Below are 21,960 nucleotides of genomic sequence, written 5' to 3' on the forward strand. Positions count from 1 at the left end.
CAAGTCAGGTGTAACTACAGGCACAGAAAGCTGATGCCTTAGAAAGGTATCTGGCAGAATTAGCTATGATTTCTCCCAGATGTCTGCTATAGCCTCCCTCCCTTCCGGCTGGAGATCTCCTCTCTGAGCAGATCCTCAATTAAACAGGCAGCACTAGTCCTCCAAACCGCTTCAGTACCCCATCAGCCAGAACTAGCAAAATCCAAATGTAACAAGGGACGGGCAAGCGGCCAAGGCATTCAGCAAAAACCCTGAGTATTTCCCTAAACCAGAAACTTAAATTCATGAGTAAAAGGTCACTTCTCTACCGGTCCCCAGGAAAGCAGCAAGGGTTCCTGGCAGCCCTCCAATGTTTTAACAATCTCCTGGCAGTGTCAGCAGTCAACATGATTTAGTCACATTGGAAGCTGTGCTGGCCTTTCAAACAAATTAATACAATGAGCGGATCGCATACACACATGCTATACAGCACTACATCTGTAAGCCAGGCAGGCTGTCTCGGTGCATGGGATTACAGGCAAACTGCACAGAACAGGAGCAATTAGCTGCAGAAAGTTGGAAGTGCCACCAAAGCTGTCAAGGATTTCTCACAAGTCAGGAAATGGCCTTAAAAGTCAGCAGAAGCGCTATAAAAAGAAGAGATGTCCCCGCTTTCTCCTTTTTATAAGAAAGAGCAAGCTGATGTCAACAATTTGATCCTTTCTACTTTCATTCTTAATAGTTTTAGTGTAATTTTAAAAGACATCAACAACAGCACAGTTCACCTCTTAAGTCTTTACCGTTCACTGCCTTGTTATTAAAAAATTGACCGCAAGCCTCTGCCTCTTACAAAAACAGATGGTAAATGCTACTTAATTTTAGCTCTAGTTATTTCTGACTGCAAGGCTGAATCCTACCCCACAGAAAGCAGCAGCTGTCGTGACGCTAATCACGGGTTTCTGGATATGGTGCTTTCCTTCGCATTCAACCAGTGCCAAGCTGGCTCTGCAGTGCTGCCTGACCACAACTTTTACATGATGTACTTTCATCTCGTGATTAAACCCTAACTTTGGAAGTTATTAGACTGCTTTGTTACCCTTGGCTCCACTACAGATGATTTGTTCAAGTAACTTTGTCATCCTCTTTGGTCGGAGCAGCACACAGACAGGAAACGTGCAATGACCACGTAAATTGAACTACACGGGAAGCTCTCTTCCTGCCCGCAATGTCTTACTGCTTCCCAAGTTTCCTTGCTCTTCCCGGAGACAAAACTGTGACCAGCTGCACTTTTTCAGACAGTGACTCACCTGCCTGCAACTCATATCCTAAGAGTTCAGATAATCACATGCAAAATAGAAAGTCCATATTCAAGGTCATTTCTACCCCATTCAGACCAGTGACACGACCCTCATTCACTCGCATCTCAGGTGAGACATGGCCACAGGACAAATCCCCCTGATGAAGCAGCCAACCCTTGCATAAAAGATCAAATATCTGCTGGAGCTCCCACTTCCCACAGGAGGTGTCAGACCAGAAGGCAACAGGTCCCTGGTGGGTAAAGACCCTGCAGTGTCTCTCTCTTAACCTGCTCCTCCGCCTATCACAGACCAACACACGCAGCCACGCACATGCAGAATTTCTACCTGACACCTAAAACTCTTTCACGACAAGTCGTCTTCAAAACTGTAAGCCTTCTAGGAACATTAAAAAAAAATAAAGTTTTACAAAAACTGGCATCTTCCAGGAAAAACTGTTGTACTGAAAGATTTCAAAACCAGCCCCAAACATAATGAATGCTGATACACTGAGACTCTTTGTCTCTTTTCTAGAGACAAACCACACACACAACTCACCAGTCTGCTACTGCATTACTAATTGCTTAACATTTACAAAAGGCTCTGAGATCTTTTGATAGAGACTGCAGGAGAAAGACAAAGCCTCCATTAATTATAATAGAGAATTAATAATCCCAGGCAGATCAAAGGCAAAGACTTGATCAAATCCACATAAAGGCACTGTATCAAGGGACTGCATTCAAAGCAGAACTGTGGTAATAAAGGAAATTATTTATATGCCTCAGTAGGCAGACAAGGCACTCACAACAGCCAGGCTCTGTCACTTAAAGAAATGGAAAGACCTAAAAAAAGGGAAAACTAAAGCTAAAGGCAATTTTTAGGAAAGGGCTGTAATAATGCTTTTGGTTTAGTTGCAAAGAGCAGGCTATGCTTGCTTATATGGATGTGTTAAACTTATATAGATGAGTGGTCCATTCTGTGACTGCCAGAACAGTCGCCTTTATTCTTGCCAGGGGTAAAATATGTATCTAGCGTGGTAGCAGTATATTCAATACTTGAGCCAGCTGGAAACCTTTATGAGAAGCTCGGGCTTTGTTTTGTTCGTGAGGGTGAAATACTGCTTTCAGATTTTCACCCATGAAAATTCTTATCTTTCTATCGAGTCGTTGGGGTGGGGGGTGAGGGTGAAAAAAGAATTTGCATTTTTTGGTGGGTGACACCTCTGTTGAGGTAGCCAATATTAACACGGCTACAGCTGTCCTGGCCAAGCCCTGCACACGTACCAGCCCTCCTGAAAAGAGGAAGGGTGCGCTGAGGCAGAACGGGAACAGGCAGAGATGCAGGAGCTTGGGAAAGAGGAGCACTAAACAGACCGCAGTGGCCGCGAGCGGCTTTCAACATCACCAGCACTGGCAACTGAACACCAAATCAAACAAAACGAGACTCTGTAATTACTAAGCAGACAGATCTTTAGCCAGTTATGTGGCCCACTTTAATTCAGCAAGAAAGCTGAATCCTGCAAAAAGCAAGCTGCTGTGCACTGAACCAGTTTTCTGCTCCAGCTCCCTGCAGGGCCCTGCGAATGCAGCACTGGTGCTGCCGAGGAGGAAGGAGGATCCTGTCCTCACCCAGCCACTGCCACGCTGGGCAGCCTTACCTTAGTCTGTCAGCCATGGACAACACAACAGCCGGCAAAGCAGGACTGACTACCCCTGCTGTTACACTGCTGGAATAACTGAACAGATAGATCCCACCTCCGGTATTAATCTGGCTCTGATAGCAACTGACAAAGCCAGAGCTGACCTGCAGCTGCCTGGACATAAACAGACAGTGATAAAAGCCAGGGTGAGCCCACAGTACCAACACAGAGCCACTGTATTTAACATTTGGGTCTTCTTGCCAGCAGTCGTACTAATCCCATTCAAGCTACCAAAAGGACCAGACCAGAATTCATCTCAGCATTTAGCTCCCCAGCTGTTTTAGTCTCCTCCTGCTCAGCTCATGCAACATGTCTAACACCCTCTTAGTAAATACTTAACCAGGAATCCTTCGAAATAGGTTCTGCAAGGCAGAAAAGCAAGATGCAGACTTTGACAGAAGCATACACAGAGCTATGGAACTAAAACTAAAAGTCAAACTTGGGATTCATCATTTTGCTCTAAGTCCCTGTTTCTCATTTATTTCATTATTGTCTCAAGCCATAGTTATGTAGCTGTCTTCATCAGGCAGGCATCCATGCTGTCAGCAGAGGGGCACTCCAGACTTCGCCTCCATCCCTAGCTGCCACTCACCCCTTCCCTTTTGCTGGCACTAGTGGTTGCAGAAGCCACATTATGGCACAGAGTGGGGACAGTGTGCCTGAAAACTAACCAGATAAGAAAGGGGAAAAAAATAAAGTTAATTTTCCCTGTACAGACACACAAACAGTAATGCTGGCAAAAAAAAAAAAACCAAACACCCCACCAACCAAAAACCAACCGGCAGAAATAAGAGTGTGGACAAGAATGGTGTTGTAAACTATTTATAAAGTTACACCTACAAAGGTGAGGTTTTCAAGTATAGAAAAAGCCACCCAGTAGGATACTGAGCAGACATACTGACCTACTGACTTAGTCAGCTCTGCTTCAGTCTCCCTGCGTTGACCTTACAATGGCAATCCCACAGCTTTGAAAATGGCACATTTTTTTAATCACCTTTCCTCATGCCTGAGAGGTGTAAGTGTATTTTTAAGCAGCTCCCAGCAAACAGTTCTGACATTTTGTCCTCCCTGCCTGAAACGGAATAACCGTCCCCTTCGTGCACAGGAGCAAGGAGAGGTCAACAAGCTGCATTTGTTACTCGTAATATGCTGCAGTATTCTCAGGATGCACGCTGGCTGTTACAGCTCAGTGTCGCTTAGACCCGGTGTGCACTCTGAGGTCTGGAACCAGCACCTGGCTGGGAGCAGGACCCCACAACTTAACATGGTGTATCCATTCATTTCACGGATGTGAGATTTTTCTCCCCCATTTTCTGCCTCTTGCACTAGCTTTTGCAAAGCCTTGTTAATAAATGGGAAAATGTTTCAGGTAGAGAGGGTCCCAAGCCCTCAAGCATGTATTTTATTTCTAAGGCAAAAATAAAATACTCTCTAAAGTATCTACCCCTTACTCAGCTCTCCTGAGCACTAACATAATACACACCAAAACTATACAGCTTCTACACTCCAGGACATGAACTGAGCATACCTTTGGCACTTGCTTTGTCCTGAACTTGTAAACAGACTGCTTCAATCCCAGAGTTTTTTGACAGGGAAAAGCCAGGCTGCTGCCTCAAACAGCACAGGCAATAACTGAAGCTTGAAAGGACCCTAAAAGCAACTAGGGAAAGCTACACTCCTCCCTCTGCACACAAGTTCTACTTGAAAATGGGGAAAACGTACTTTCTCAGCCTCCCCCAGTTACAATTCCATCACAACATACAAAAGGTCATTGCTTGCCATGAAGCAATGGTGGAGGATTATGTTCCCCCAAGCATACCACATGAGCACCAGGACAACTTCCACCTGAAAGAAGGATGTGGAGTCAAATCTGCCTGATGAGAACAGAGAGAAAGAAAAAGTCTCATAAGAAGAGGAAAGGACTGAAGGAGACTTCTGGCCTGTATCCGCCCCCAGTAGAAAACATGCAAGACATTTTAAATTTACTGCCATCAGTTCTCCATGAAATACTGTATTCTACTATATAGTGCTTAGTACTCTCCAAGGCTTCTGTGTACTCCTACAACCAAAGCTGACGGGCACAAGCAGGTAGGGAACAGCGCATTCACAGTCTAGGAACTCAGTCTGAGATCCCCAGCGAAGCAGGTTGATTTCTGCAAGGTGCCAAGCACCAACAAGACTCCTTTAACCAAAAGCAACGCCAGAAACCAGAATCAACTCACTACTTAAGGTATCCATGTTTGATGGGTCCAGCCAAAGCAAATCACCAAGGGAGAGACAGCAGAAGCTGTCAGAAGCACAGCTAATAGCATTACTCTGGAATAGAGATGCCTAGTCCATTCATTCAATTCTTGTCTTCTGCATCATGAAGAAATCTGGGAGAAAACAGCACTTCAGTTTACTGCCTCCTCCAAGCTCTCTCTCTGATTCCACATACAAATCTAACTGTGCAAACTTTATCAAGCAGAACACTCAGCATCAAAAAGTCCCTACTGCGGCTCATGGTAACACGTTTTACAACTGAGCTGGTTTCCATCCCTCCACCAACTTCTTTCCACCTCCTTCTCATGGTTTGACACTTCATTTGTAGGTACCCGAATGAAACCCCCTTAGTTAACTGCCCAAGCAGTTTTACCTGCTTCAGCTTACTGCTTTCCCATATCCTTCACCCCCCTGTCCAAAGGCATGAAAAGGTTAACAACCACCACCAAAAGCAGTCTACCGTGCAAATATGAAAACATTTGATGTTGCTTGTTCATCTGAACATGTCAAGAGAAGTACAGAGTAACAGACTCACTTCTGAAGACAGTGATGGCAGGTGAGCACAAGAAGTAACAGAAAGGCACCCTCTTCTCCAGCCAATAGTACAGAGCTCAAAAAACAAACTTCACACAAATGGAAAGGAGGCTACAGCTATGACTTGCAATTCAAAAAAAGCAACTTTTTTGCTTCTGCAACATGATTCTACAGGAAGAATAAGCTGAGATAAATGATCCTGCAAACCACAAATAGTGCACATGCCTAATCGCTGGAGTTGCCCAAATGTCACCCAGCAGAAAGACAAGGAAAACCCTGAAAAACACTCATATATAGCAACTATATTTGCAACACACATGTTGAGGGTTTGCTAGCAAATACTAGTTTTCAGTTCAACAGAGCACAGGACCAATGGAGGGATAGGTAGTGCTCCAGACTAGAAGCTTTAACCTAAACACTCAACACACAGTTTTCAGAGTACCATATACTGAAGTTGCTGATGCCCAGCTCTACCCTTCCTGCATCCTGCCCGCATCCAGGGCAGTAAAGCAGTGTATTGAAAATGAACTGAAATATCTCACTATACAAGCAGACGCTACAAAATACAACGAAGTTTTCTCAATGGTTTCCAGACAAGTCATATGTGGAAAATTATTTTACTTGTTGCTCTGAGCACCAGAGGAGCCTGCCAAGACAAGCACTTCAGTGATAAGCACCACAGACCTCACAGTAAAAGTAAGTCTGGAACTCAGAGCCCATGGTCAGATAAAAGCCAGTCCACAAGGGGAACATACAGTGAAGATAGTGGCTGCCATAAAAGCATTCAGATGTTCACCTCTGTCAGGTTTAACTAAGAAATAAACACCACCACATCCTAATGGAGCTGCTGAAGACCGTGTAGAAAGAGTGGAGCCCAGGCCTCTGACTACCATTCCAGTCCACTCTCCCAAACACAGCCCTCAAGGGATAAAAAAATGCAATCATGAAACAACAGCCAGCCCAAGAATCAAATCAGAGCAAGTCCAAAGCACAAGAAAATGTCACATTTCACCAAGTATCAAAAAGACCTGTAGCTGTTATTATTTATTTACTTCGTCAGCACACCAAAAGTTTTACATGATTTGCAGTTCTAGCTTTCCGTGGTCTCTTTTAAAGCCTTTGCACTGATAATAACAGGTCCTGTGAGCTAGACAAGGTGGTGTTTCTGTGGGGCTGGACATCTTTCAAGCTCAGCTACTGCTCAGTCCCAAAACAGCTTTCTAACTACACAGCCTCTCCGACTCACCCTCACTAAAGAAGCAGCCAGAGCAGCAGCCCAGTGGAATCCGTGCTTTCCTCCTCTCTAAAAGGTGAGACAGGCAACAAAGAGAAAAAAAAATTGTACTCTTACTAGTACCTCAGTGCAAAACCAGTAAAAGGACCCTGATGAGAAGCACAGTTCCACTGCACACCCTTGTATTCACATGCTCATAAATCATTAATCCACAGACTTCACGCTGTTTAAGAAATGTCCTTACTCCAGCCTTTGAAGGGCCTAAGCTGCCAGGGAGCCACATAAGATCACTGGATAATTCAGGGTGGAAAGGACCTCAGGAGGTCTCTAGCTGAACCTCCTCCTCAAAGCAGGGTCAGCTCTGAGATCAGACCAGGTTGCTCAGGGCTTTCTTGTGGTGTCACGTCTTAAAACCTCCAAGAACAGAGGCTGCCCAAACTCTCTAGGCATCCTGTCCCACTGCTTCATAGTCCCCAGCATGAAAAAGTTTCTCCCTTTGTCCAGACTGAACCTCATTCATTTCAGTTCAGACCTACTGTCTCTCTCCTCTGCTATGCACAATGGTGAAGAACCTGGCTCCATCTTCTCAATAATCTCCTCACAGGTATCAGCAGACTGCTTATTAAAGATCTTCCTGAAGCAGCCTCTTCCATAGGCTGAACAAGGCCAGCTCCCTCAGCTCTCCTCACAGAGAGAGGTGGCCCACTGCTGAAGGTGCTCCAGTTCAGCCGTGTCCTTCCTGTACTGAGGAGCCCAAAACTGGACACAGTGTATCAGCTGGGACCTAAGGGGTGCTGAGTAGAGGGGGATAATCACTTTGCTCAATCTACTGGCTGTGCTTCTGTTAATACAGCCCAGGATATTGTTGGTCTTCACAGCAATGGCACACTGCTGGCTCGTGGTCAGCTCGCTGCTCACCAGGGCCCCCACGGCCTTTCCAGCAGAGCTGCCCCCCAGGCAGGCAGTCTCCAGCCTGTATCATTGCAGGGGGCTCTTCCTTCCCGAGTGCAGGACTTCTCACTTGCTCTAGTTGGATTTCAGAAGGTTCCTGTCGGCCCATTTCTCCTGCCTGTCTACGTCTCCCTGAATGGCAGTCCTGTCCTCAAGTGTATCAGCTGGTCACCCAGTTTGGTGTCATCTGCAAACTGTACGAGCATGTCCTCCATCAGCTCCTCCAGGTTACTGAAGAAGATGTTAAACAGGACACATCCCAGGACAGACCGCAAGACAAACAGATCACACGACACAGGGGCAGTGCCATAGGCGGCTATGAGGATCTTTTTCCCCCTTTTCTTGCACAGGGATTAGTTACTCTGTTTTTACTCTTCCAATGTAATAGATACGAAATCTTTCACACTCCCAATACGTCTCCACAGAATCATCTGGCCAGCTATGCTGCGACACACCAGATTACTCAGCCTCCCTAGAACAGCAGTGCCCATCTCCTGTGCATTCAGTACAAAAGCGGAATTCCCCAGCTCAGACAGTTTCAAAGTAAGTGTGTTTGCGTTCTTGGAGAAACCTCTTACCAGCCACTGGATCAACAGCACATTTGTTTAGCAAATGAAGGAACCCAGTGAGGATGCCTTCTACCAAGATTCTGGGTGCTACAGCATCTGCACGTAATGCCATTCATGGGAAGTCACTCACTAAAAATCACAATTTGTTTTACCAGTTTCTCCACAGAAAAGAAAATCCACACGTGTTCCCCATTGGCTAAAGAGCTGACGCAGAAAGGCTTTTTACCAGGTGCTGAACTAGCCTGGCAGATGTTGGTACCTGTGATCTGTTTGTTAACATGTAAATGACAGGAATTAAGGGATCAGAAATATACAGTTGGAAAGACAGTATAAAACAAACACCTTAAACGTCAGAGTCATGGCTTGGTCAAGCATAGCGCGCTAGCCTTCTTATTGCTCTTACTACTGATGTCAGCAGAGCAACAGCCACCACAGTTTAGTTTTTTAAACTAAACGATACGAAGCTAAATGATACTGAGGATCCAAGGTGATGATTTAAACTATGGCCCCTCACTGTGTTAATGCAGCTACAGCTGCAGTGCTGCAGTAAAAGTGGGCATTTTCAAGACAGCAGTCGAATTAAGCACATCGTAAGTGGTCAAGAGGGAAACTATTAGTCTGAATCTGTGTGAGCAGTCAGAGGAAAAACTCACAAGCACCCAGTTATCCCAGACACGTCATGGAAACAAACATACACCTTTCTCCTTCAACCATACAGCAGAGAGTGGATACCAAGGCCAGTCCCTCTTCCCTTCTGTCATGGTTTAACCCCAGCCAGCAACTAAGCACCACGCAGCCGCTCGCTCACTCCTCCCCGCTTCCCAATGGGATGGGGAGGACAATCAGAAAAAACAGTAAAACTCGTGGGTTGAGATAAGAACAGTTTAATAACTAAAGTAAAATAAAATATAATAATAACAGTAATTGTAATGAAAAGGAATATAACAAAATGAGAGAGAAATAACCCCCAAGAAAAGACAAGTGATGCACAAGGCAATTGCTCACCACCCGCTGACCGATGCCAGAGACGCAACCTGCCACTCCTGGCCAACTCCCCGCTGTTTATATGCTGAGCATGACATTCTATGGTATGGAATATCCCTTTGGCTAGTTCGGGTCAGCTGCCCCGGCTATGCTCCCTCCCAGCTTCTTGTGCACCTGCTTGCTGGCAGAGCATGGGGAACTGAAAAATCTTTAACTTGGGATAAGTGCTTCTTAGCAACAACTAAAACATCAGTGTGTTATCAACATTATTCTCACACTAAATCCAAAACACAGCACTGTACCAGCTACTAGGAAGAAAATAAACTCTATCCCAGATAAAACCAGGACACCTTCCCATTACCATCTGTCTCTCTCCCTGACGAGGGACCCTCAAAAAACCCAGCTCCACACAATCAGAGAAATGTTGCTTGGAAGGACCTGCCAAGGTCCAGCTAAAAGCTGGACTACTGCCACATTAGATGAGGTCAGTCATGACTGCTTCTCCCCTTCCACATGCAAAAAAAAAAACCCATCAGTTTGTGTGGCAGACAGCATCTGATCTGCTATACAGGCAGCAGACCTGGTTTGCTCCTGGCACAGCAGAACCATTTGGAGCATGACATCCTGCACACAATTAAAATACAGTTTCCCAATGATTGGGCTGCATTATACACACTCATTTAATTACCTAATTAAAGAGTCAAGATCCCTGTCGGACCAAATTCAATACAGATCCAAGATATATCTATAGTGTTAGCATACTTGCAGCCTAATTTTCCAATGGAACCAATTCACTGTAACAATACTGGGAGCCATACACAGGGAAGAAGGCAAACAGTAATCCCAAGGGACAATTTTATAACCCTATTCCTGAGGAGGAATATTAAGCAGAAAATGCAAGCCTGTATGCCCTGGTACTTTCTCCTATTCTCCCACTTCTGAAGAAAATCACGTCAATTTTGCAAAGCCTCTAAATCCATCTGCTGGACTAGGCAAGCCAGAGAGCAAACAACACTATTCTATTTTAAAATGACAGAGGTGTCTGCATCTGTTTAGTAACACACATGCATACATCTGCCAAACAGACCTAGTGGAAAGACACTTCCTGAGGATTACACATTTGGCTATTTAAAGACAGTAAAAAAGACACCGTGCCTCTTTACAGACATCAGAATAGCTCTCCTCCTCATCCAGCTCTCACAGTCTCCTTCCTTACTCCAAATAAATTGTGTATGCAACCATCTCAGCTAATTAAAAATTAGCAATAAGGCCATATGGCAGCTATAATGGAAAATACACTATTTCTTTTTTCAGTGGATTTCATTATGGTTCAACCACGCAATGAAAGAAGTACTAAAGAAGGAATCAGAATTCCAGGAGTCAGAACAGCTTGCTTGTTTTATAACCAAAATGCAGCATACATTGAAAAGAGATTTTATAAGAGTTTATATCTGATTGCCAGACAGGTCTCCAGGATTATAAAGAAGCCTTTTTTAACTTGGAGAAACAATCACTGAGAGGCAAAACTGAATTCCCAGAGATCCTGTTGCTCGCCACTAGCAAAGCCAAAATCAGAATCCCGTCTCATGGCCTCCCCTCTCAGCCTAAGGGCTCTGGAGAGAGGTCTGCAGCGGGTGCATGGAAACAAATCGTGTGTACAGGATTTATAATTAGAAGCTTTGTTGTGCAGATATATGTTCCTCCACAAGGAAGTGACAGTGATTTAAGGGCTCGAAGTGTATGGAGCCACTGCTCTCAGCCAGTACATGCTGCCAGGTGTGCATGTTCTCTCTACATCTGGTTTTCAGAGCAAGACTTAACCGGATTCAAATTACAAAACCCTGAAACCACATATGTTAGCCATAACACTTTTCCAGCTAAACTAGACATACACAACAGAAGTCACAAATTTTGGGTTGCAGCTTTCTACTTGGCCAACAGAAGAGTACAGATTAGGAAATCTGTACCTGAGCAGAATATGCTTCACCCTGGAGAGATCACTTGGCCACTGACCTATTAGCTGTGCAACACAGAGGTTCCTGTTCCCACTTCCCCTCCATGCTCAGTCCAAAGATAACTGGGGGTCACTGTCACCCACGCAAGAACTGCTGGTTTAGATCCCCCCCACACAGCCCCTCCTGCGATGGTGGCGACGGCATGCACCACCACCAAGCAGCCTGTCCTGCAGCAGAGGTCCCAGGATCCAGCGCTCCTCCTGAGGGCAGCCTGGAAGAGCCCCCATGAAAAGCAGGGCTCTCCCACTGCTCATCCTGCCCCTCCTTCCCTTCCACTTCTCTCCTCCTCACCACAACGCATGCCACACTTCCCTCCACCGCCCACCCCTCAGCCCAGGGCGAGAAGTGCCGCTGCAGCCTATGACAACAACCGGAGGCAGGTACACCGCAGCCACCGGGATGGCATGTAAAGCAAGGGCCAGCCCATGTATGCCATACAGACCCCAGGGGAAACCTGCCGCAGACGCACATACTTTGCAAGTTACAGTAAACAACTCCGACAACCGCATCAGTTGATTTTGCTGTGCCCTGAGGAAAAAAACTAAGCTTCATCAGTGACAACGCGCATATATAACACATTTCACAGAGCAGGCAGAGGACGTACGAGGGAGGGGATAAGCAACTAGCAATGTCACCATGCAGAAGAGCTCAATTAGAGGGCTGTGCAGAGTAAGGCATGTGGACATCATGACAGCTGACCAGAACAGAGCCCGTGCCATCAGTCACGTCCAGACACTGGCATAGGTCAGATCTTTCTCTGGAGCCACCTGGTCGACTTCCAAGTAGCTGGCTTCTGCAACAAAATACCCAGATCCCGTTAGTTCAAAGAACCTGGAGGTTTGCTGAAGTCATGATTGCTATAATGAGCAGAGGTCAGCAAAAGGAGAAGCCTTTGGGAAACAAGGCTTCCCTTCCTTCTTTCTTGCTGAACTCCAGATCTCCTGAAATGACTGTGAGGAGTTTGAGGGCTGGCCCTTAGCCTGCTGCTGCAGTGAAGACCTTGCCTTACCGGCATAAGAACATGGACAGACTGAAAACGCTGAAAAGGGAACAAGACTCCAGGGTTAAGAGGGCACACACAGAGCCTCCTGCATTACCAGCAGCAGCAAGGGTGACAAGGATCACAAACAGATGATGTTATAGGTGAGGCACAAAACTCCTCCTCCTTACGATACATGTCAGTGTCTCTGTACGGTCGTATGTCCCCGTCAAGACATCATGTCCCAGGAACCCTGACACAGATAACCTCTCAGGTGCGTATTTGCAGGCCAAGATTTCTAGTGGTGCCCAAGAGATCTGTACACTCAACTCCCTTTGAAAACTAACAGTAATTTGGCATCCAAATCCCTCATGAGCAGCTTTGAAGTACCAGCTACGCTGGCACTTCCACAGCTACAGCTTGAATCTCCTCAGCTGTGTCCATGACATTTGTATGCATAAGGTAAACACACTAAATTTCCTTCCCAGTTGAACACCAAAGCTGTAACTGCTGAAACACCAATTCCTCCAACTAGCAGACTCTGCCTCACGCTGGTCTTGCCACAGACCACATAACCCTGGATCCCTTAGCAACAAGTTGTTCTGACATGCTTTCGCAATGGAAAGAGCTTGCCAGCTAATCTCCCAAATCTCCTAACATCAAAGTATGATCCAAAGCTCAAAGCACTGCATTGGAAAACTCCACCAGCTTCATCTGTTTTCGGATCAGCTGGCCTGTAACAGTTCTTGAAGTACATAAAAAGACATTTAGCACTGTTATGCATAACTATACTAAATCTTCTGGACTCCTGTATTGCCGACGTGCAAATCAATAGGATGCACTTATATTAATAAAGAGATCTAAATATTACAACTCTTAAAAACATAAGCACTTAAGTCAATATGATTAATGCATTTATGATAATACATTGCAGAACACAGCCTGAGCTCCCTGCACAGATCCACCAGTGGGACCAAGAATCTCCCCTTCGCACCATCTAGCAGAGGGCATCTGCACAGACTTTGCATGAAGTTGTGACTTTGCAGCTCCCCCCATTCATATCAGGTCCATGTGCAGCCTTCCATACATCAAAGTCTCACAGGGCTCACCCACACACTCCTCGAAACAGAAACAGCCAGACGCCAGCTTCTAGAAGTCTCTCCCAAGATGTCAGCATTAATAATCCTTTAGAAGAAATGAGAACATCAATGTATCATTGAACAATTGCCTTTAAGTAAGAGTAGACTTTAGGGAGAAAAGGAGTCCCTTTCCAAATCCTTGCATTAGTATTTTTAAGAAATTCGAAATCTGGTTTTGGAAAATTAGAAGTGTTGACGACCACCTTGCTAAGGTTTTATGATGAAACATAACAGTGTTCTTACAATGAATCTTATTTTAACGATTGCAACTCTGAAAATAGAACACATTTAAAATGACTTTTTCTTAAATAAAAGCAAGTCACTTTCTTCAATCCACTACTGAAGAGCTACAGAGCTATTTCACATATCTTGCTGCATCCTGTCTGGAAGAAAACTTTCAGCTGTAATTCAAAACTCTATTGTCTCACCAAGAGACTGTGCCTAAAGCTGCGTTGGGCGAACCATCCTAGCCTAGCTGCAGTTACAGGAGAAAAATATGGGGTTTATGACACTATCAAAAGGATGATTCCTGCGCATGTAAAGTTCATTTTGGTTGAGACATTTACACAAACTATATCCACAGTACAGCTTTTGCCAGAATGGAACACAGTGTCAGAACCCAAACTGGCACTGCTCTAGCAAGACTGAAACCAGATCTGGTCAGAGGTATGCCTGAGCCCTACAGGAGAAACTCAGCAATTAGGCTACACAGGTTCCAACTGGAAATTTAGGTCTCTCTCTGTTTAAATTAGTAGTAGAAAGGATAATAAATTGAACCTGAATTTGCATATGTCTGCAGTGTCTTTCTATGGATATACACACATATTTGGAACAGTATGTAACTTCAATATAATTATATGCAAATTCCTTTCTTAAAAAGCAAGTAATTTGGCTTAATCAGCACCCACCTCATCTTCTGTTTGGCTATTTCAGCAGCAGTAGCCCATTACAATGCACAAACACGCTTCCCCAGCCAAATATCCTCTCAGACTGCAGCGAACGTACTTGTGTGAACACGGACCACAGAATTAGACCCCACATACTTTGTATTTGTCTCTCCATCTGACTAAGAATTCACTGCCACATACTACGAGCATGGAAAGTAAGTTAAGATGGGGGTGAGCTCCAACACCAGTCTATTGAAAGGAAGAGCCTTAAAAATACATTGAGCATCAGGTCAGGAGACAGTAAGAAGCAACCAGTTGAAGCTTATCTCAGATTGCACCTCACGGATCTGCGAGAGGCAGAATGGCTCCTGAAGTTTCCTGTTGTGTGAGAAATACCACAAGACTAGCCAGCACCCTGAAAGCTACCTGGCACTTCACCGCTAGTCAGAAATGCAGACATGCCTCAGGACAAAAGCTAGAGTGCAGGCAACACATCAGTAGCACACCTCCATCCTGAGCTCTCTATGCACCAGGCGATGCCAAAGTCCCAGTTCTTCCACATCAGAGAGGTGAGAACAATTACTCCACCAGCACCAGTTCATGAAGTAGGATACATGGGCACAGCCAGCATGAAACGCAATCTGCAATGGCCAGGAATGGTTGTAATCGGGACAAATCCTGGGCATGAATAATACCACCAACATGCGTGACACCTGCAAGATGAATGAAGATTGAGTTAAGGATGCCTTACAGCTTTACATCTTTTTGATCCATTGAACAGGCACCTTTCAGCATCATCTTAAAGCTAAATACATTTGTTAGAAGTCCCAAGCAGCCACTAGGCAGTGGCTCAAGCAAAGGTGCAGCACACAGAGAAGTTCCATTTTTTGCAGTCTGTTTACACGGATACACCTCTGGAGACCGCATAACAGACAGCATTAAAAAGAGATTTCAACTATTTTCAGTATACCATATTCAAATGAAAGATGAGAAGCATTTTCTAAGAAAGTCCAATTCTCCTATCCTGTTGCATTCAAGGGGATGCCTTACAGACTTGAGATGTGCTCACCAATACAAAGGCAATGAAGTAGAACTGGTTTTCAACCTCTTTTCCCTCCAGAGAGCAATTACCCGCGCAAGCAGCCCCATCAGTTTCAAAGGAATGATAAAGAAACTGTTTCCTCCGATTTAATTCTGCTATTGAGCTCATTTCCCCACGTTCTTCCCTCCAGAAAGCCAAAGTGGATCAGGCAGTATGAGCAGTCCCACGTGAACAATCTGGAGATGGGTTTTAGCATGTGCAGGGCTGTGGGAAACAGGCAGTTTATGCAGCACCTTTGCCTAAGGATCACGGCACCAGAGACGACTCAGGAGATAGAGTTTCCTTCCCTGGTTTTGTCACTGGCTTGCCAGATGACCTTGAACAAATCACTTCCTCACCCTCCACCTTTTCTCCCTGCAAAATAGAGGCAACAACTGCCACCTTTCTCTGGGAGAGAAACCTTGCCATCTAGTGAAATACGCATCTACCAAGCTATTTACCAAACTGGTGTGCCCACAGGCAAATGCAACAGTAAACTCTTCACAGCCACGCCGTCTCACTGTTACACTGAGCCACAGACCCCAAGAACAATACTTTAACCTCCCCGGATATGCATAAAACCTTCATATTATTCAGCTGCTGTTGCAATAATTCTGCCCCCTGCAGCACTGTCATCTCTCTCCTTCTTTCCCCCTCTCCTATTGATTTCATCAGGCACAATAAATTGCTCTTTTTCTGGAGCAGTTTCCTCACCCCTATGCCCACCCTCAATCGTGTCACTGGGAAACAACACTAAGCAATTAAGTCTGTTGTATTTCTCTCACTGACTCCTCCATATAGGCTATATATACACACACACATACACAGATACAGTAATAGAAGGTTTATTTAGCCAAACACCTGCTGCCCAGATCTTTCATACAGTGTGTTATGTGGAAAAGAAAAGAAAGCTTTGCAAGTAGGCTTGGAGCAAAGCTTGCAGCAAACCCCCTCCTTTATTTCAGTACAAAGACATCACTCTGACTGACAGGATTTTTTTGAAGTTCCTTGTACAGATGGAGATGAAACACAGCACTATGTGAAAGAGTATCTTTTACAGGGTCTGAAAGGAAGCTAAGGGATCATCTAGCTTACAAACCGTACCCTGCTATGGGCCCTGCCAGCACCCCAATAGTTTCCTAAGGTATTTAAAGCGGATTTTGGAGCTCCTGAACAGGTGTGATAAATTTATTAATCACATTACAGATGTGGCACATCTTGAAAGCCCAAGATACACCAAGACAGAGCCATGTCACAGTAACATCAGGCAAGCTTAGATTTCTGCAGATTTCCACACAGCCTAATGGGGGAGGGAGGAAGTAAAAACCAAGTGGTTGCACGAGCACTGGAACTAACACACCCTGCTCTTCTAAGGATGTGTGTCATGGCTGATTGTAAGACTAAGAACACACATCTCCATGCAGTGCTCTCCCCATAGACGGGTCCTTTCTCTGGCCGTGTCCCTCCCACGTGGGCTCCCTAGTAGCGTGTAAGGGTTGAGCTCATCTGCAGGTTTTCCTGCTGCAGGACTCCACTAAGGTCTTTCTATACTCACTGGTAACCCATTTTGACACAATCTACAGTCATTTAATAACCCTTAAGACCGGTAGTTTTCTCTCAGGGGCATTTTTAGCCAAACTATGGGTTAAAAATATTCCTGGGAAGGAAGAGGAAGGGAGGAGCCAAACAGACAGTGAGATCACCCACCCTGTACTTCCATAGGAAACCAGGGTAAAAACGGCTTCCCCATGAACAACGGTGGGTGCTGCTTCTTTTTAAGTCAGGGCTGCCTAGTAAGTCAGTTCAGCCATAAGAATTCAGAAACACAAATATAAGGTGTAATAGTGTAAAGCAGAGGTTTGACGTAGAAATTCAAAGGCTTCCTCAAACAGTTAAACAACCTATAGACTTTGACTTAAAACGCTGACAAATTTGACCTGAGGTGTTAACCCTACCTCACCTACCGGCACCCAGTTACAAAGCACTATGTCACACCATACTGCTAAAGCAAGAGCAGCAGCAAAGTTGTTCACATGCTACAGTAAATACTTCAAATACTGCCACAGTGACTATCACCAGCATACCCAGGAACCTTATTTATCCTCCCATCATAAAGCAAGGGTATGAGCTTACACTGGCCACCTTGATAAGCCTAACGAGCCCTCCTCTCCCAACACAGCCTCTCTAAAAATAGACTGCAGCATGTTATAAAGTAGTTAGCCAAAAAAAAAATTTAAATTTAGTTGCTTATGGGTCGGTAGCCACACATTACGGTTATCTATCACATAGCTGCCACCCATGATTAAAAAAAGAAAACCGCTTAAGTAACAAAACAAAAACTTTTTCAGTATCATTAATAAGGATCTTTGAGCTGCGTGGCTCAGAAGTTGTGCACAAAGACGAAACGGATTAATATAACTGGATCACAGCTCTTGCACAGACCAGGTTAAAGGTCGTTACATGAATACAGCTGAGGTGGTGACAGCAGGCCTGTATTTACACTATGATACAAAAGACAGGCAGTGAAAGCAAGAAGTATGTATAAAGAGCCCTCTGGCTTGCTTGCTTTTCATGTTGTTAGAGGCAGAGGAGGCAAGAATGATTTCTGTTGTGGCAAATCAGCAGCCAGTATTTCCATTTGCTATTCTGGAGAGGGCAATATTTACTCTGGGAAGATCACTCTGACCTCTGCTGGTTCCCTCAGAGAAACCCAGCAGAAACTGCCTGATGGGAGGGAGGCAGGGAGGGAGGAAATCCCCCAAGGGCAGAGCGGTTCCCAAGCACACAGGAAAAGTTGACCACATGGCTCCTACATGGTCTATCAACTCATTCAAGGAATGCCACTCAGATGAGCTTCCAATTTACTTCTGCTTCACACTCGCATACAAAGATTTAGTTTCTAGCCCTGAAATTTGCTCCTGCGGCTGCCCAGGTCCTACCACAAGCCATGGACCAGCCTCTCTCCCCCTGGTGCGGACCCCACCCCACCACCTCGTCACTGCTGGCCCCCTCCAGTTTCACAGCTATGATCTGGACAGCCTGCATTTGAAAACTACCCCACAAAAAGTGCAAAACATAAAAGGGTAATAAGCCATTTCCCCTTACAACGAAGGGCCTCAGCCGCCTGCAGCACCACAGCCTGTCACACCCAACGGGTGGCTCCACGGCTTGCAGATGGTCTTTCCACCCTTCACGTTTTCAGACTCGAAGGAATACTCAAACTAAAAGCTGCGTCACATGTTTCAGTTTCCTCCCCATCACACCGACAGAAGCGTGACTGTCATGCTTTACATTACTGCAGCAGCAGTTCCCCACTAAGTACCGAGGGCAGTAACCAAAACGGGCCCTTCCATCGCCAAGAGGAGCTGCAGTCACAAGAGCAGGCAAAATAATGGGCAAACTCAGCAAAACAAGTGGGTGGCCCTGCTGAAAGCGGTCACCTCAAAAACATCGCCTAGCAACGCTGAAATGTCTCGTTTAAGACGGGACGCTGCCAACCTATTTAAGCTCAGAAGCCACCTTTGAATGAAATACACTCTTTCGGAGCATGTGGTCGGCATCCCCCACTGGAGATGAGTTTTCTCCACCATCTTCCTTCAGAAGCAAATGAGATCATCAGGAAGGCACGACCGCTTCTGCTGCTCCTGAGCAGAACCACATTGGAGAAACTTGATTAAAAATAGATAATAAAGGAAATACCAGTAAGCCACACCAAAACAGCCAGCAGAAGGAAAGGGAAGCAATTTCCCTGAGCCAGGTTTTGAGGCCAAATATTTTATTTTTAAATATTAAAAAGCTGCCTTCTAAATGTTGCTGGCAATTAATAGACTCAATATGGGTAAAACATGTGCTCGCTCAACAGCCAGCTGAAAGGAGGCTGAAACTCGAATTACTCGTCCCTACCCTACACCCATCAGACACTAGAACAAAACCAAGGCCAGTTTTAACCGGCCAGAAAGTCAAAATTGCATTAAACCGTAAGGCAAGGACACCCAGATTTCCTGCTAGCAGATGGCAGCAGTCTGGGGATAACGCGGAGGAAGAGTTTCTCTGCAGAAGCCAGTATCTGGTCAGTCGGGGAAGCAGAGCAGGACAGAGTACACCATCCTCAAAGGAGACAACACTCAGGAGAAAGGTACACTTTGTGCATACAGGGCTGGACCATCTTTATCAAGTCTACCGGCAAGATGCCGCCTCCCTATCTACAACAACAAAAAAAAGTCGCGTTGCTTGAGAGTAAACAGCGCTATCTCCGCACAGCCTCTGGTGTAAGCAGACCGTTGCGAGAACGCCTCGCACGTGTGCCCACGAGCAAAGGCCATGCTGGGGGTGCAGCGCCAAGGTGGGTCCGGGCAGAGGCGTCTGCCCCACGCAGCGGCAGGGCTGGGTGCATGGCGGGGGCTGAGCCACCCCGACGCGGGCGCCGGTCCACTGGGCTCAGGCCGAGGGAGCGTCTCCAGGCTCCCTGCACCGAAGTCGGAGGCTGACGCCTCCCTGCCCGGCTGGTGCCGGCGGTGACAACCCAAATGAACACACTCGGTATATCCTGGTGGAAGTGTACCCATGCGAAATCCTGGTGCTCGAGGGCTAGGTGTTTTTGCTGAATATATCTGGTTGTGAAAAACACTCTGGGCAAAGTATCTATGCCAACATAAAGCCTATGGATGAAGCAGGCATGGAACAAAACGGGGGTGGATTTAGTCGTTCCCTCGTGGCTTCCTCAACGCTCAAGACCAGAAAAAACGACGCGCACAGCCTCCTTGGTCACCAGAAGTTTATTTCACAGCAGAAAGCGGGTTCTGGGGTTCCCTTCCCAGCCGCGGGCGGAGGTACGAAAAGGGGAGCCGGGAAGCGGCGGTGCGAGGGGCCAAGCCCGCAGCCGGCCCCGAGGCACGCCCGACGAATGGCCACCCCACACCGCGGGGAAGCGCCGGGCGCTCCCAGGCGCAGGGACCTCCTGGCAGCTCCCCCCCCCCCGCTGGCAGCCGCCCCCCAACGCCCGCCCGCGGCGCTTGGGGGCCCGCAGGGCGCACGAAGCGCCCTCCCGCCGCGCCGCCGCCCCCCCAGCCGGGCTGAGGCGGGCGAGGCCCCGTTCCCCGCCGGGGCTGCAGCCGCCTCGGGGGCAGAGAGCAGGCACGCCGCTCCCCCTGCGGCCCCCTCCCCGCGGGCGGCGGCGAACAAAGGGGGTTTCTGCCCCGCAGCCTGCCGCCCGGCCCCCCCGCAGGCTTCCCGCGGAGGGACGGGACGGGACGGGACGGGACGCGGGAGCTGCTGCAAGGCACGCCGGCCGGGTGCACTTTCCTTCCTCCCCTCCGCGCGGGCGAACTCACCCTCCTTGGCTTTCTTCTTCCTCGCCAGGGTCCCGCCTAGCTTGCCCAGGAACGACTCGTCTTTCTTCATCCTGTGGGGCCGCAGCGTCGGGGATCGGACGGGCGCGGCGGACATCGGCTTTGCCAGGGGGTCACCGGGGGATCCTGCCCGAGTCCTGCCTGATCCCTGCCCTGCCCGGGGGCTGAAGCGGCCCGCGGAGCCGAACAAAGCCCGGGAGCGGGTGAATCACCCGGCCAGCCGCGACCGAGCGGGGAGAGCCGGCAGCGGGAGGCGGAGGGGGGGGGGGGGTGGGTGTGCGAGCCGGAGCCGCACGGAGGGCAGGGGGCGGGCTGGGAGCTGCTGCCGGCGGCCACAGCGCCCTGCCACGGCCTGGAAGTCCGCGGGAGGCGGGGGCGGGCGGGCCGCCACGCCGCTGAGGGGCCGCGGCCGCCCCGGGGAGTTGCCGGCGGCCAACCCCGAGCCCCGCGGGCAGCCAGCCGGCCTCAGGCAAGCGCTGAGGTTTCACCTGCAGCGAGCCGTGCGATTCCCTTTTGGGCTGTCCTGCGACGGCCGAGAAAGGGGGGCCGGGGGGGCCGGACGGGCCGCAGCTGTGTGTGTGCGGTGACAGCCTGGCAGGGGGCTGCGGCACCCCGCGCCCCACGCCGAGGCACCGGCAGAAGCACGGCGACCGGGCGGGCCAGACCCACGAGGGTGGAGAAAAAGTGGGTGAAAAACATTGCAGAAAAGCAAAGCCCCGGGTCCCGTCACAGCCAGACCAGAGAACAAAATCGAGGGCAAACTCTTCGCGCGTGCCGTTTGTCAGGGCTCTGTGTAGCAGTTTCTTGCTGGCTACATTCAGATTTGCCTCCAAATTTTGCAGCCAAGCACCTCTTCTGTCAGACTAGCCTGCCTTCTCCTCCTGGCACGTTACCTGTTAGGTTTGGCATCTCCCTTGCGGTAAGGTTGAGAAGGGGGCCGTAGGCTCCGTGTTTGGCAAGCTCACAGTTACTGAGGCCCACAGGCACCTCCGAGAGGGAAGCCA

General features: G+C 47.6%; 1 protein-coding gene across 1 annotated transcript in view; it reads right to left on the reverse strand.

Moving 5' to 3' along the window:
• PARVB (parvin beta) overlaps positions 1 to 21,146 on the reverse strand; it is a 65,870-nt gene extending 44,724 nt beyond the window's left edge. Inside the window, exon 1 of the mRNA XM_050899173.1 lies at positions 20,939 to 21,146. Within this exon, the coding sequence (XP_050755130.1) occupies positions 20,939 to 21,053 (115 nt within the window). The 5' untranslated portion in view covers positions 21,054 to 21,146. The remainder of the gene's footprint in view (positions 1 to 20,938) is intronic.
• Positions 21,147 to 21,960: the final 814 nt, after the last annotated feature.

The sequence above is a fragment of the Gymnogyps californianus genome, chromosome 1 (assembly GCF_018139145.2).
Source record: "Gymnogyps californianus isolate 813 chromosome 1, ASM1813914v2, whole genome shotgun sequence".
In the NCBI taxonomy this organism is placed as follows: Eukaryota; Metazoa; Chordata; class Aves; order Accipitriformes; family Cathartidae; genus Gymnogyps; species Gymnogyps californianus.